Source organism: Gymnoscopelus microlampas, assembly GCF_963454915.1.
Source record: "Gymnoscopelus microlampas genome assembly, chromosome: 14".
Lineage (NCBI taxonomy): Eukaryota > Metazoa > Chordata > Actinopteri > Myctophiformes > Myctophidae > Gymnoscopelus > Gymnoscopelus microlampas.
Genome location: NC_139951.1, coordinates 9,838,566 through 9,855,811, shown reverse-complemented (window position 1 = coordinate 9,855,811; position 17,246 = coordinate 9,838,566). Strand labels below are relative to the sequence as shown.

Genomic DNA, 17,246 nt, shown 5'->3' with positions numbered 1-17,246 from the left:
TAATTGAATTTGAACGGCATGAATCCTGTTAAATTACTTGAAGCCTAGTGTCCCTATTATGGGGTGAACATTCTTCATATCCATACATCATCATCCTTTCTACTCAACAGCCACAACTGCAGGTACATCTTCACCAGGGAATGGAAGTGAAGGTACTTCAATGGTTTCTATCTATAAGGTTTGATAAAATATGTATCACATACAGAGAATTCAAGACATACCGGTATTCAGGAGGGCTGGCTCATGTGCTCAGACCTCCACATGGAGGCTGGTCTGCTAAAATAACATTTCTCCATGAGGAACAATAACATATAATTTGTGTCTTCCAGTCAGTTGTAGTTCTTCTGGACACAGAGCGCCAATTTATCATTATAAGATATCTGCTTCTCATGTGTTCATTCAAATGTGTGTGTGTGTGTGTGTGTGTGTGTGTGTGTGTGTGTGTGTGTGTGTGTGTGTGTGTGTGTGTGTGTGTGTGTGTGTGTGTGTGTGTGTGTGTGTGTGTGTGCGTGCGTGCGTGCGTGCGTGTGTGTGTGTGTGCACCATAGTACCTCTACTAGAGAAGGAAGAATCAACAATACATTAATTAATACAATACAAATACAAACAATACATTGGAATAAGGAGGAGAGGATTTTCAAAAAGGCCGGAGCGGACCTTGGAGTGAGGAATTGAACTTCATTAGTTGTATTTAGAGATTTTGTGTCATCTGATGCGTTGAACAAAATAATGACAATTTCTTCTTGAGCTGAGTGAAGACATGGAAATGGTTCTGAAATTCACTTTTCTGTGATATTTTGTCTACCTGTGTCATGTTGTAAATGTTCCCATGAGTGACACTACAAATGCTGGATTTCGACTGCAGCTTTAGCACCACACCACACCACACCACACCACACCACACCACACCACACCACACCATCAATCAAAATATCTGCCGTTTCCATGACAATAAAGTATCCCCTCGGAGTATCCCCTTACCCTACCCTCCCAGAGGGAATCTAAGTCCCCTTTCTTCAACACTGTAGTGCAGCAGATTAATTATATAATCGTTCACTTTGTGATGCAAGGATGACATTTGGCACAAATACTCTGTAAGGGCCACTTTTACGGAAAAAGACACTGGCCATTAAAAAATCCAAGATGGCGACCATTTCTTCTAGATGAGCCGCCACCTTAGCAGACCAGATAGTGATATCATCTTTCAGGTTGTGATACAAGGATAAAATTTGACATAAATACTCTGTAAGGTCCACTCGTATGAAAAAGGGATCTGGCCACTCAAACATTTCAACATGGCCACCATTGTTCTTAATGGCTTCCAGAAGTTGTACCAATATCAATATGTCCTATTTCAGCATAATTATACAAATAAATTAATATTGATCTTAACTATTTGAAATGTTTTAGCAAAGTGTGTAGAATGGTGGCTGGAAAACTAGTTGCGATGATATAATCTATATTTATAAAGCAAGTTATAAAACAAGTTTCTGTGTCTATAGGCTTACATATGTTTTTGGGGTTGCACATTCCAAAATACATATTAGTTTTCTTGTCAGAGCACAATTTAGTAGGTGGAGGAAAGCTTATTATAATAGAGTGAATGTCATTGCACAACCAGGGCACAATGGTGACATCACTGTAACTCGGCATGGGGTTCAGTTGTCCGCTGATCGAGTTTTACTAATACTGTAGTAATAATAGTATAGCTTATCAGTGTCACAAATGCTGTCTAACACCCCGGATCAATTAGCTAGTAATACGTTTAATAGTAGATGTAGTTATATAGCCGTGCCTGAATTGACAGGAAGAGCTGAGCCAAGGGTAAGCGGGGCTATTCATGACTTGTTCATGTATACTTACCCGAAAGGTGTACAGATCACATGGGACTTAAAAGGCACTGGATGAATGATCGGGCTAGGTGTGTAGATCACCACAAACCTACTTGTATCCCATACCTGAATGTGTGGTATCACTTTGATTAAGTTGGTAAAAGGATAGCCCCAATCAATCCCCCCAAAAAAATCAGGCTTTGAAGATGTGGGGGTGCCATACCTTTAGTTGCTTTGTATGCCAGTGTTGAGTATATTTTCGATCCCAAGAGCGGGCATTTAATACCAGTTTCCTAGAAAAGGCAGCTTAAAAAGGAAGAAGTCCAGGGTCCAGGTTTCAGGTCAAGCATCTTTTATTTCAGCCTGACTGGCCGTCTGCCAAGGTGGTCCGATCAGGCAGCGCGCCCAGTCACATACAAAGCACATTATTTTATACACTGTTTACCTCCTGTCAACAAGGGGAGGGGTCAGGTAGTTTTAGCCCAGCCCCTGATCCCTGTTCACCAATCACACACATACATGCATTCTAACACAGTTGTCGTCGGCCCGAGTCCCCGCCCCTAAAACATTAGCTGTTCGAAATACAATGTAACAATCTGGTACTATTTATATTTATCAAACTTTACGTTTACACAAAGGCTGGTATAGTAATTCTTGTCCAACATCTCTTCAGCTTTAAAATGATTCCATGCACTTTATACTTCATGGTTGCAAACAACAGTTAGACATACAATGAGTCAAATAAAAGCCACATTTACTCCAGACTGAATCTTTTCCTTAATGACATTTCTCTTGGTTAACAGCACAGATCACAGTTATCCAACTGTATTCATTTCAACTATGCACTTACAAGACTCTTCTTCTGTACAATGTACCTGGTCTTACTCAGCTTTACCTAGTTAAAGTTACACTTAAAAGGTCCTTGGTAGACATCCTGTTCTGCTCATCCACTATGCTGTCTTGTGGCCAGCCGCCTCGTCACAAGGGAACAATGGAATTCTGATTAACTTAACTAAAAACAAAAGAAGGCCCCTCTCACTGAGGGTGTCAACACCTGGACTCCAACAATTTACCCCTCTTCACGGTAGGAGAGTGAGCTTCAAAGGTATGAACACAATAGAACAAAAGCCCATCTTCTGTAGGCAAATACAAGCTTCTTTTGTCAATCAATTTTGAGGTGTTTTCTCTGTACCTTCTCAAATTCTACATATCCTGTAGAGGAACAAATGTTAGGGGTGCTAGAATGCAGAATTGATCTCCGCCTGCACCGAGTTGTCATCCTGTCATGTTTTCACCTAAAACAGCTGCCAGATTATACTGCGACCCAATATTAAATCAATTGTCTTAAATATGAAATAGCATGTTCATGTTTGAAAGTTTACTTCACCAACATCAGTGTTTTGTACTCTGTGCGGGCAGTAACTGGGAGCCAATAGAGGGAGCGTAGAAGAGGGGAGACATGTGAAACATTTGGCTGGTTGAAGACCAAGCGTGCTGCGGCATTCCACTCTTTCATGAGATCAATCAAATGCCAATGATCCTGGAACCAGCAAGGCTGGATGAAGGTGGTATAACAGCTACTTTGATCTACTTTTACCTTGGATTTTTGAGAGGCCAGTGCCTTTTTCCATAAGAGTGGCCCTAACAACCTGAAAGATTATATCACTATCTGCTCCGCTAACATGGCGGCCATCTTGAAAGAATTGTCATCATCTTGGATTTTTGAGTGACGAGCACCTTTTTACATAAGAGTGGTCCCTACAGAGTGTTTGTGCTAAATTTCATCCTTGTATCACAACCTGAAAGATTATATCACTATCTGCTCCGCTAAGGTGGCGGCCATCTTGAAATAATGGTCGCCATGTTGCATTTTTGAGTGGCAAGCCTCTTTTTCCATAACAGTGGCCCTTACAGAATATTTGTACCAAATGTCATCGTTCTATCACAACCTGAAAGATTATATCACTATCTGCTCCGCTAACATGGCGGCCATCTTGAAAAATGTCATACTTGCATCATAAAGTGAACGATTCTTATATTTTTTTGGGGGGGGGGAGAACATGTTTTGAAGCATATTAGTTCACAGTACAATAATAGCATAATGTTTCCTTTTAGACCTCACAACAACAACAACACTGCTATCACGACCAACAACAACAACACCGACAACGACACCAACATCATTATCAGCTAAAACAGGTAAGTATTTCAAAATAAAGTTATGGATACAAATATTTTTTATATAAGAAACAACTTATTCTTTAAAATGCTAAAAAAAATAGTGGCCAGCTGCTTTTTCCATAAGAGTGGTGAGTATAGTTTGTGGATAGTGGTGGACTACGTTTTTAGACACCACACAGGTCTTCATCGGGTCAACAACAGCGACGATTAACGTCAGGGTGAACGGGTGCATTTCTCCTTTCCGACATGTCGCCTTTCCGACGTTGACGAACCCTATACCTAACCCTAACCCTAACCCTAACCGCACGCGGAAGCCACTAGTCGGAGTGGTGAGATGTCGGAATGGAGAGTGAACACCAGGGTGAACATGGCCAAACTGGCTCTGAAGAAGCAAGCTAGCATGTAGGCTAGCTGAGCTAGCATGTAGCCTAGCTGTCCTGTTACTGAGCAAAAAACACAATATAAGTCACTAAACCTGAGTCGCCAAACTAGAGGGGAAATGAGCAGGGTTAATCCGACATATAATAGTTGCCTCCCCCTAATTGAATTTGAACGGCATGAATCCTGTTGAATTACTTGAAACCTAGTGTCCCTATTATGGGGTGAACATTCTGCAAATATAGCCAATCTACAAGCTCACAATGTATCACATTGCTATGAGTGTTTGTAGATCAGCTATTTTTGCCATCCATCCAAAATGCTAGATCATCTGATCGTCCTCAGACGTGCCCTCCATCGGCATCTCCAGTCATCCCGATTATCCATAGATCTGGCCAGCTCGTCAATGCGTTCTGCACAAAGATCATTGAGTCATTTCTCATTCATTAATAGGCCATTATATATGGGCAGTGGGTGCAGAGAACTGACATTACGGCAACAAAACAGTTCTAAAGTAGTGTGAAATGACCTTTCAGTTCATAGCCAACATCCAAGTAGTTGCCTCAACAGAAACATGGGACACACAGTACAGTAAATGGGTCTGAAGCTGGTGTTGATTTCCTAGTTCATTGTAATAATGTGAAACCAAACTGATCTTTTCCTTTCTACTCAACAGCCACAACTGCAGGTACATCTTCACCAGGGAATGGAAGTGAAGGTACTTAATGGTTTCTATCTATAAGGTTCGATAAAATATGTATCACATACAGAGAATTCAAGACATGTTCAGGAGGGCTGGCTCATGTGCTCAGACCTCCACATGGAGGCTGGTCTGCTAAAATAACATTTATCCATGGGGAACAATAATATAATTTGTGTCTTCCAGTCAGTTGTAGTTCCTCTGGACACAGAGCGCCAATTTATCATTATAAGATATCTGCTTCTCATGTGTTCATTCAAATGTGTGTGTGTGTGTGTGTGTGTGTGTGTGTGTGTGTGTGTGTGTGTGTGTGTGTGTGTGTGTGTGTGTGTGTGTGTGTGTGTGTGTGTGTGTGTGTGTGTGTGTGTGTGTGTGCACCATAGTACCTCTACTAGAGAAGGAAGAATCAACATCAGCAGATGGTATGTCTGTTTCTTCTACATGTCCTGTTTATAATTATGTTATTATTTTAACTGCTATTTCTTTCTTTTCAGTTCAAGCCAGAATTATTATTATTATTATTATCTCCTAGGGTATGTACCCTCACAAAAACATGCAGTAATCCTGGTCACTATACTGCCTCCCCCTGGCCAGCCGGGGCGCCTGATGGAGGGGAAGGGAACTGGTTGGAATAACGTGTTCCGTCCACGCGCTACGTCCAACCAGGGAAACTCTCCCCTGTCAGGTGACAAGAAGGTCAGTTGGCTCTCATGCATCGAAGGAGGCATGAGCTCGGCCCTGGCCTCCCTAGGTTGGCAGAGGGAAGGTAGTGCCCAGGATTACACGCTTAGGCATTGGCACCAGGGTGAAAAAATAGGGGTTACAAAATCGTGGGATATATTTTTTTTAAAAGCCAGAATTATTATTATTATTATTTTTTAGACCTCTCTAATGTCTTATTTTTAAGATTCACCACTTGTATTCTTGTTGGATGCAGAGCTCCAATGTACAGTAGCTTAATGTTCAGTGAATTTCTCACTTGTTCATGAAATAGGTGGAGGAAAGCTTATTATAATAGAGTGAATGTCATTGCACACAGTGTTCTAGTTTTTTTCGGAAGGTATACGCTACGATACGATGCGCGTGGTCGTGGGTATACGCTCTCGCGTTTTCAATGGATGAAACAGTTTTTGAAGGTATACGGTTGCGACGAAAAAAAATCTCAAGGTATACGCCGTACACAGCATCTGACGGTAGAACACACCACTGATTGCACAACCAGGGCACAATGGTGACATCACTGTAACTCGGCATGGGGTTCAGTTGTCCGCTGATCGAGTTTTACTAATACTGTAGTAATAGTATGGCTTATCAGTGTCAAAACAGATGGTGACAAAGATGGAGGTTGTAACGACCCTTGTAAAGGTCGCAACATAAACGAAAAGGACAAAGGATTTAAAACTGAATATGATATTTATTACAGAGAGAATTAATTACAAAGATCTTGACAATAAATACAAAAACACAGAACTTAACTATCAAAAGAACAAATTCATTAGCAAAGGTCTGTTTTGGGTGAGAGGACAGTTAGTTGGTAAGTCTGACAAATCAATTGCCACAGGCAGCTGGCAGTCACTTGGCACTCAGCACCTCCAGATCTCCACCTCTCCACCTCAGAAACACAGCAACACAATGCAAATACAGAATACTAAATAATACAGTATAATACAAGTATGTCTAAATAAAAAAAACACCAATACGGCTGGCCGTAACAGAGGTTCTCTTTGGCTTAGTGGGAATGTGCGTAGAAAGTTTCCCAGCATTTCGTGTATAGTCAATCGGAATGGAATATGACGAATGTGACATATACGTCTTGATCACATGAGAGATGTATACCGATTTGTGTGAGTTTTGGACAATATCTTTATGGAGTAGTAACAAAAATGTGTTTCATGGTGACTGACATGGGCAAAAACATATACCGCTCTATTCTGTGCCGATCTAAAGCCGCACCCGTTAACCATTACCCGTGATTTTCTACCCGTTAAATACGGATAAGGGAGCTGGCACTGTCCCTAAACGCTATTCTGCACCTTCTATACCCGCTCTCCATTATGCCGACACCATTATTTACGGATGGAGGTGTGGTCGTGGGCGTGTTGTTGCTATATCCCCAAAATTACTATTCTGCCCACACACCTTTGAGAAAGCGCACAGCAGACTCTAAAACCACCCGCAGTTCCAACTTGGTCCGGAGACAGCCAGGACGCACAGCGCGGCACCTCTCTCTACTAGGCTATTATTGTCCACAAATCTATGTGATTCACATTTTCCTATAATCAGCAGAAAGGAGAGTGTCAATTCCTTGTGTCAATTGTGTTTATATAAGATGAAAGTCTATTCAAAGAATTTGTGCGTCCAATGCAATGCTCTCCTAATTACACAGTCAGTTTTATTCATGGATTATGCAGGAAATAATGGACTGATTACAAAAATATAAAATTCTCTCTAATCAGTAACATGTAGGTGATACGTATGTCTATCAAATGTGGTTTTATTGAAAGACTCAGTGCAGCTCCTGCGACAGGAGCAGCGTTGCCAGAATTTGCGAGAGGAATAAGCAACTAGGTATATGAAAACAAGCCCAAAAGAAGCGACTATAATAGGCCACATGAGCACTTCAAACCTACAGTATATATGTCGGCCATTAAACAACCTGCATATTTATATATGTTGGCTATTTCACAATAGCCGATCTACAAGCTCACAGCCGTTTAATTACAAGCAACTTTACAGAAAATAAAGCCCAATGTGGCTTATACTAAGCAGACCTGGCAACACTGCAGACAGGGAGAAAGGAGAGTGAAAGATTGCATTGGGGATAATGGCTTGCGCAGTCTTCTCTTAGCCCTTGCAATGTGTGCATCCACTTGTGGTGTTAGCGGGTCAAATTTGACCCTTGATTTAAATCAGCCCAAAATACTCAAAAAATAAGTATTTTCATTATTTTTTTTCTCCCACCTCATAGCTGACTTGTAATGCATTCATATCCATGTAAACACTTTTTAAAATATTATGTTGGGTTAGGGCTAGGGTTTCATCTTTCAAAATATCTCGTTTTCTATTATAAAAATGTTAAAATTCACTCATTAAATTTTCTATAATGAAGGCAATGGATAATGACGTTATCTAGCTAGAATAGAATAATTAAGAATAATAATTTGAACACACATCCCAAAAAAATGTATAAAAAAAATACTTGTTTTCGTTATTTCACTTTAAAACATGTTTTAAAAATAATGGGCACGGTGGCGCAGTCGGTAGCGCTGTCGCCTCACAGCTAGAAGGTCCTGGGTTCGATTCCCGCCGGGGACGCTGTGGGCGCTGGGGGCGTGTCTTCTCCTCCGCGTCATCAGCGCCCATACCCTATGTGGGGTTGGTGAAAGGGCCTACTCTGTGTGGAGTTTGCATGTTCTTCCCGTGTCTCCTAGGGTAGTTAATACCCTCACAAAAACATGTAGTAATCCTGGTCACTAGTGATGCGCGGGTTGACCCGTAACCCGCGGGACCCGCGGGTCAACCCGCGGCGCGGGTGGGTCGAGTCAGAATTTCAGAGGAAATTATGTGGGCTGCGGGTGAGCGGGTCAGCCGCTCTCACACGCAAAAAAAAAAAAGAAATCACATGCTCTTGTTTTGTCTTTATTCCTAATAAGAATAAGAATAATAACAATAAAACAGTTTGAATACACTTGGGGATTATTTTCTAACCATGATTTTACAGAATTTTAAAAAATCGCGGGTCGCGGGGCGGGTTGAGCCATAGATTTATATATTGGTTCGCGGGGCGGGTTGAGGCGGGTTGGGTTCCGTCGCGGGGCGGGGCGGGTCATGAAAAAACCCGACCCGCGCATCACTACTGGTCACTATACTGCCTCCCCCTGGTCAGCTGGGGCGCCCGATGGAGGGGAAGGGAACTGGTTAGAATAACGTGTTCCTTCCACGCGCTACGTCCAACCAGGGAAACTCCCCCCTGTCAGGTGACAAGAAGGTCAGTTGGCTCTCATGCATTGAAGGAGGCATGAGCTCGGCCCTGGCCTCCCTAGGCTGGTGGGGGGAGTGTAGTGCCCAGGATCACTTGGCAAATTGGCACCGGGTGAAAAAAGGGTTACAAAATCGAGGGATAAAAATGTAATAAAAAAATAATAATAATAAAAATAGTGACACTAGCGGTGTTAGGGTCCGAAATGACCCGTATACCTTAGAAGGTAATAAGTCATTTATTTTTCATAAACTCAAACTTTATTTTACTCCTGATAGCAAATGCTAATTGAGGACAAGTCTCTCTCACTCTCAAACATGTAAATATTGAATATTGACAATTTGGGGGGGAATTGAGCCACACTTCTTTGCCGGGTCATTTCAGACCCTAACACCACAATTGTCACTTTTTTTTTTTGAGACCATCAGAATTAATTAAAATGATGATAAATAATTTTGTTGCGTTAAAATGGCTATTTCTGAGGATATCATGAAGCCTCGTTCCAATAAAGAAATGTAAAGGGTACTTTTTACCTATTTAAACTTGAAAACGGGTCAAAAAAGACCCTAACACAATGGAAGGGTTAAAGGCAATGGCATCTGACACAGTGATTGGTTTTATTATTGTAACGCCCAAACCACACCTATGCATTATGTAACGGGTAGTGCAGGTGTTTTGCGGGTAAGGCAGGTGTCCCAAAATAGCAACTTTTGCGGGGGAACGCCCCTTGCACAGTCCTAAATCCCAAATGAGTGGGTTTAGCCAGTTCTGCACTTTATAGAGCCCATAGGCAGGGGTGCACATAACTGGTGCGCAGGTGCGCATGCGCACCCAAAATAAAAAATGAGCACCACATCAGACGACGCGAGGCGCTTTTGCGCACCAACAGCTGGGACAGGAATTTCCAAGGTTTTATTTTTTAGTAAAACTAAAAAATAAAAGCCTTGAGATCGAGGACGCATGCTGCACGTGATTGTGTCAGTGTCTCGCATCGCCTCGCTGCGTGCACGCAGCCAGCAGCGGCTGTTTAGAGGCACTCGTCACCGATGATGAACGCAGCGTGATGGTGCAAAATATGCCGTGAACGTCCCAATCTGGCGGTTAAAAGCAGCGCAGCACAGGGCACCAACCTTGGGGGCTTCACCAAACGATATTAGAGAAAAAAAAAGGCGAAAATCGGCGGAATTTGCAAGCAGAGCGTCCTCTTCTTATTTTTTCCTCGCGCAGCTGCACCCCCCCCCCGTTGACAAAATTGTCCGGTGGGCACCGTGCTGAGACTCCACCCCCCCCCCCCCCCCCCCCCCACCCGTTGACAATACGGGACGGGACCATTTATTTGTTGCGCACCAAGTCACATCTCCAGGTGCTCTTCTGAGCACCAGACCTAAAAAGTTATGTGCACCCCTGCCCATAGGGCCCTATTTTGGGCCCAAGACGCGGTACCCACTATTAGGGGATTTAACATGGCGCAAGGGCGTTCCCGTGGCCAAGTTGCTATCTTCCGACACCAGCCTCATCCCTAAAACACCTGCGCTACCCGTTACATTATGCATAAGTGTGGTTTGGGCGTTACATTAATAAAACCAATCAGCGTACCAGATGCCACTGCCTTTAAGAGCAGGCTGTGCAAGCCCTTATGTCCAGTGCTATATCTACGCTCTCTCCCTCTATACCCATGGAGGAGCGAAGAGGCAGTCCGACGTTGCCTTGGGATTAAATTATATTTGATACACAGAATTATCACTCACACATTGTTGGTTATAGATAACTTTAAATTACACCAATCGCTTGTGTTCTGGATTAATAAAACTGAATGGTCTGTTGTGGTTATAGCAAACGCAGATAAAGCAACATTTTATTTGTCTTTGATAAGCTGAACTGGCAACTGCTGATAAAAACACAACTTATTGACACAAGGAATTAACAGTCACACTTTTGTGGATTACAGTAACATTGTAATGACAATCACATTCACAATCTCTTCATTCATAAGTGTCGCGCTGAAAACTCAGCCTCACTGAGGTGCTTATATAATGTCGGACACTATCCGACGTATGCATCATGCTCTCTAGCCTTTGATTACCTTTCAATGCAGGCAACACAGCTCCCTTGTGCGTAATTAACGGGTAGCGGGGTAGTGCCAAGGGATAGTGCAGGGCGGAAGATAGGGCCCATAGTCTCGGCCACAAAAACCTCAAAAAACAAATAAACTTTACTCTAGAGGTTATATAGATGAACCAGCTCAAAATTAAGGAATCAACCAAATGGGAATGATAAAAGCATGTTATGATTCAGTCTATTGCATTTCAACCTATCTGTAACCCTTTCTCTTTTTTCTCTATGTTTTTCAATCAGTCATGATTCTCATAGACTGCATCTTGGACAAAGCAACTTCACTCTACCCCCTCTGTAAGGAGGTTAAGGCTAACGAGAAACAGTGGCAGCGTCTGACCGAGCGGGTGAAAGAGCTGGAGGAACGAGTGCTGACAATAAAAAAAAACAGAGCTGGTCAGAACTCTGCCAATGTCGAGAAGGCCCTCCGTGAGCTCAACATTACACTGGAGTGTGCTACAGCGGTTGCCTTTAGATACACCTCTGATAATTTCTATGATAATCTGTCGAAGGACAACGTCCATGCGTGTGATTTGCAGAGTTTGAACGACCGTCTCAAAGATGCATTGAAGATGCTGTGCCCGGATCGGCAGACTGAATACAAAGAAGCTTTTCGACAGACAGAGGATGAAGCAGACAGGACGGAGGATCGTATGGAGCTGCAGAAACGTGAGAGTGGTGGTGTGGGGATTCTTGTAATCTTTTGTGTATTAAGACTTTATGCAAGAAGTCTATCATACCTTGAGCTTTAACTGACAGTTCTTGCTTTTTCTCTTTGCGTGTAGAGAGCATGCAGGGGAGTCATCATTTGGGGTCCTGGATGGCAATTGTCTCCTCTTAAGTGTTTGAATTGTTTTAAAATGTTTTATGCATGTTTTCTCCACCATTTCACAGATTAATCAGATTTCCGATCGGCACTGTAATGGCTGATTGATCAGGAGTGCACCTGAGTTCTAAAATATCATATTTTTTAATGCCACTGTTTTTGTTCCTGTAGCAATAAACGAAAATGTTCCTGTATATTCAGATTACGAGACGGGAAAGCACACTCAACATGTTTATGTGTTTATTCACACATGGCAATTTCCAATAATTTGTGTCTAAACACTACTGCAGTTGTGTCTACTGCTGCTGTGGCCATCCATGAATCCGCCCTCAATGCACATTATGCACCATTCGTTTTTTTTTTAGTGAATATTTAAATGTATTGATGGTATATTTTTGCACATTCATGTATGTATGTACAGTATACAGTAGCCTTCCCCCCAACCCCTGAAAAATAGGACATCCATCCATGTTTACATGTGACATATGCCAGACACACATAACTAGCGCAGGGCAAATTCAGTTTCCAGCTTCACCCAGCTGATTGCAGCCCTAGTGGTCAGACTTGAGCGCAGGGGGGAGCGGTTAAGTGTCTTGCTCAGGGACACCTGTTGTGAATCGAACCTGGGACTTTCGGTTTCCGAGGCAGCTTCTCCACCCAATCAGCTACCCCCCCCCCCCCAAACACATAGATTGAACCTTGTTCTAATGCGATTCAGGGAATTCCAGAGGTGTTGTTTTTTGTCCACTTCATTGCATATACCTATACAGCACAAGCTTTTTATGGAGGCTCAGTTTTGTGTGTCCACTCTTGTGTACTTCGTACAATGAGTTGTCCCCACAAGTATGGTAGAATTGGAGAAATGGTCATTGTGAGGACAATTTTCCTGGTCCACACAAGACAAATGGTTTAAAAAAGTTTTTTAGAGATATGTTTAGAAAAGATTCAGGATGGGGTTACGATTAGGATTAAATATTTAGAGGTTAGTTTTAGGAGTTGGAATTAGAGTTAAACATGATTTATACTTAGTTGCGTGCCAGTGTCATACACCGAAAAATACCTGATCTGAGCTCACAACGCGTCACAGCGCATATTTGACAATGTATATTTGACTGTGAGCCAGATTTGATCTCCTCTATGTAAGTTGAAGACTACTTCAGGGTCTATGACAAAACTGAGGCTGTATTGGCAAGCATTTATGAAGTTAGTCTTGCTTATGTGATTGACTTTAATATCAGATGTATTTCATAGAGCTCCAGCTTATGGTGGACAAACAGAATGATATGGCGGACAAACAGGATGATATGTTGGCGGAACAGAAACGACTTATGATTGTAACGCGTAAGTAAAAGACTTCAAAGTCAGTTGCCATGTCTCATTAAATATGATGCATGCTATTTTCTTTCACCCATAATACTTTTGGATAATATTTTGCCTCAGCCTTCAGCGAAACAGTTTCTACTATACTTATTTGTTAGATATTTGGTCATAACACTTTGTATATCCGTAGACTTTTTGAATTCCAAAAAAGCCCCAGTCACTGTGGTAGATATACTGGTAGAATACAACTTTGTCATTTGATGTTCTCAGCAGTATCCCTCATTGTGTCTGGGCTGTTGTTTAATTTTCTTTCAGTCCAGGTGATATCACTGGGACATCACTGGAAATACATATTTAACCTTTTAACTAAATGATTGGCCAACCAAGATAAATTAGATGAGATCAGATGATCAAACAAGATAAATTAGTTTGTGCAATAGGATTTATAGATTTAGGCTATATGTGCGAGATTATTTGTAGAATACTCCAGTATTACACCACTTTTTTTTTTAAATGATTTATTAATTTACTACTTCTTAACCCTGCAGCATATTACAAACGAAATCAAACTGTTTGCGGCAGGTTAATAAGAACAAAATTACATCATTGCCAAGCAAACGAACAAACGCAGTGTCTTGCCAAACTTCGCTTAGGCAGTTCTTGCACCATCACCGCAGAGACACCAATACAAACATTGTATATGATTGGTCAGACACTCAATGCGCTCGTGATTTATCCTACCGTATATTAAAATTAATATACGTAATGGGAGGCTAATGAGGGCGCGCCAAAGAAGAAAAGAAAAAAAGCTGGAAAATGTTTGACTTGGATTCTGCTGCCAGATTTAGGTCTTAATAATAATAACAACAATAATAATTATTATTATTCATTTATTCATTTATTCATTTATTCATTTATTCGTTTATTCATTTATTCATTTATTCATTTATTCATTTATTCATTTATTCATTTATTCATTAGTAGTTGTATGGCAAATAGGCTTGAAAAGTCAAGAGTGTTTCTGAAAATTTTAAAAAGTTATGATGGATTTCGTTTCACTGACTACTGCTTTCTTTTTCAATCTCATTGATGGTTTTGGCATCAACAGTGCAAAGGACAAAGATCGCCCTGCAAGGCAAGACAAGAGAGATTAGATATCAAGACCTGACATTTGATAAAATGCTCAACAAAAAGGAAACCTCAAAGTTGTACAAGGGAGAATACATGAAGACGACTGTGGCCATCAAAGAATACACCTCAAGGTCTGTTTTAATTGATACATGCTTTTACTATAATACACTATATAGATGATCACTCAGGCATTTGTTGTTGCCTGAATATCAAAGGCAAAGATGAATGCTGGTTGATCATTTTCTTTATAACATACCCACAACCGTATTTATTCACAAAGAAACAATGAGAAAATAACATTTGATCAACCCTTTAATTGAATATAGATTAGTATAATTATTGCCCATGAGGAAGTCCCACTGGGATTTCCCCACTTGGGGAGGGAGTTGGCTGAAAACACAGTTGGCCTGGGGTAATAATGATGCCTGTTAATCTATAATCTACGTGTTATCTTTGTAAAAGGGGGATGAGGAAGACATTCGAAAAGGAGATTGAAAACATGGAGGACTTTGTATCACCATACATAGTGCGAATGTTTGGCACCTATTCCAAGAATGAAACCGGTGAGTACGTTTTATAATTTAGTTTCATTCAGGCTCATTATTCAACTCACATCATCACTGCTTTTGTTTGGTGGACAAACAGAGTCATATTAGCTTCTCCCTGCCAGAGGGACCCAAACCAACTTTCCTTATAGTTATGGAGTACTGTGACAAGGGAAGTCTTAGAGAGGTGTTGGACAAGGAGGATAACCTACCCTGGCAGAGGAAAGCTCGCATGTGTTTGGATGCTGCACTAGGCCTCTACAGGTGAGTTCTCAGTAGAAATGATGCGGTAGGAGTTTAATGAGTAAGTAAGAGAACCTGACTTGGTGGGTTGGACATGATAGGTTGCATTATGTTCAGATAAAAACACAGTAAAAATAATACTACTTAGGAAAGTGTGCTCCTCGGAACACAAGTGTCCGCCAGGCCGGGTCTACCCAGGGCCCGCAAACTTTGGAAGGCTGTCATAGCCATTTGTAATGGGATCAAAAAAATATGATAATGGGTACCTAGGAGTAGGGCTGTTGTAGTGCCACCATGAGGAGATTCGAAATATTTAGGATGGAGGTTCTTCCTTGGCTTAGTGGGCAGATTTGTTCTTCAAGCAAGTTTCATGGTTGTAGGTCAAACGAGGCATGACATATGCCTGTTCAAAGTTTGCATTTTCAATAAATCTCTATAGAGCACCGAAGTCTGACGTAATTTACACATCCTACCTGGTTTGCGGTTTTCCACCCCCGTTCTGAATCCCCATAGACGTCTTTAATATCGCATCAAATAAGAACTGTGTTCCAAAAATAACCAAATGATCCCGGCGGTTTGACTCTTATGGATATGAAGCATCAACTGACGGTGAGAAAACGATAATGTTACATTTTCGCCAGAAACAGACTTGTATCAAATATAAGTGACTGACTATCATAAACGATACAGAACCTACTCCCTGACAATATCGCCGAGACAGTTTGTTTATTTTTGGACCACAATTCGTATATGAGACGATTCTAAGATGACCCAATGTTATTCTCCATAGAGAGGTTACTTTACAAACCAGGGGATGAACGAGTGACGTCAGGACTTCTGTACTCTATAGCGCCCCAGATTTGGCCAATTGGAGTAAGATTTGTTTCAGGGCTGTTTGGCATGACTCTACCACACTGCAAAATTCATTAAAATATGATGACTCTGCATTTACTGTATGTAGTTAGGAGCAGAAGAATTATTTGAATACAATTACAATATTCATTGGCTCATGGAGGCTTCATTTTTTTAGATTGCTCAAAAATCCTAGGAGGAGTAAGGATTCAAGTGTTTTTCATAAAATTCTGAGGAGAGGCAGAGGTCATTGGTTACAGTGGCAGATGTTTTCCCTGTGAGGAGATGTATAAGTGTAAGGACGTTTCATGGCTGTAAACGGGACATGAGTTTATGTGTTCAAGTTTTGGTATTTTCAATTGAGTGCTATAGCGCCACCTTTTGGCCAATGGCTGTGTTTTGTGTCTTCGCCGTTTGGCATGACCCTCTACCATTCTGCCATGTTTTGTTAAAAAAAAAACGACTGCACAGTTATGCCAGAACTGCAGAAGTATATAAAAAGTGGATAGCAGAATAATCTGGACAGATGATCTCTGATCAGGCTGAAACAGAGAAATGCCCCCACCCAAACAAATCTCCTGATCCTCCTGTAGTGTAGTGTGAGCACAGCTCTAGTTCTTATAAATTACACTGACAACTATTCTTTACTCATATAGATTACATCAACAAGAAGAAAATCCTAAACTCCATGGGAGTATCAACAGCAAAACGTTCCTGGTAGATGAAGATTTCCGAGTTAAGGTATGAGGTAGTCAAATATAAAGCATATTTAATATTTGTCGACATAAAGTGGCTTTTTTTTCTATATTTAAAATGTTACAATTCTAATATAGCAAGTGAATATTCCTTAGCGAGTTGTGTTATATATAGCCAAATCAATCACTACTTATACTATACATCAGTTAGTGTGCATTTTGTATACAGTATATTAGATCCTATGTTGTGATGATATCCTTCATTAGTTGTCTGTTTTGTGACTAGCTGGGTAGCTTGGAGCTAGCACAAACAAAAAGATCCTTGAAAAAGAATGACACGAAGGACTTCATGCGGTACCAATCACCCGAGCAGCTGCAGGGTGAAGATTCTGAAGAACATCAATACTGCAAGATATGTGAGATGTATAGGTCAGTCCTCCTTTAGGATAAGG

General features: G+C 41.3%; 1 protein-coding gene across 6 annotated transcripts in view; it reads left to right on the top strand.

Moving 5' to 3' along the window:
- LOC311059888 (uncharacterized protein) overlaps positions 1-17,246 on the top strand; it is a 28,697-nt gene that overhangs the window by 8,510 nt on the left and 2,941 nt on the right. For 3 of the 6 annotated variants that reach the window (XM_084077993.1, XM_084077996.1, XM_084077997.1), the window contains exons 6-16: positions 111-152; positions 3,948-4,031; positions 5,068-5,109; positions 5,475-5,513; positions 11,426-11,851; positions 13,260-13,349; positions 14,437-14,590; positions 14,922-15,022; positions 15,130-15,268; positions 16,756-16,840; positions 17,081-17,223. In XM_084077993.1, the coding sequence (XP_083934119.1) occupies positions 111-152; positions 3,948-4,031; positions 5,068-5,109; positions 5,475-5,513; positions 11,426-11,851; positions 13,260-13,349; positions 14,437-14,590; positions 14,922-15,022; positions 15,130-15,268; positions 16,756-16,840; positions 17,081-17,223 (1,345 nt within the window). The remainder of the gene's footprint in view (positions 1-110; positions 153-3,947; positions 4,032-5,067; positions 5,110-5,474; positions 5,514-11,425; positions 11,852-13,259; positions 13,350-14,436; positions 14,591-14,921; positions 15,023-15,129; positions 15,269-16,755; positions 16,841-17,080; positions 17,224-17,246) is intronic. The other 3 variants (XM_084077994.1, XR_014602224.1, XM_084077995.1) reach the window with 3 other exon arrangements.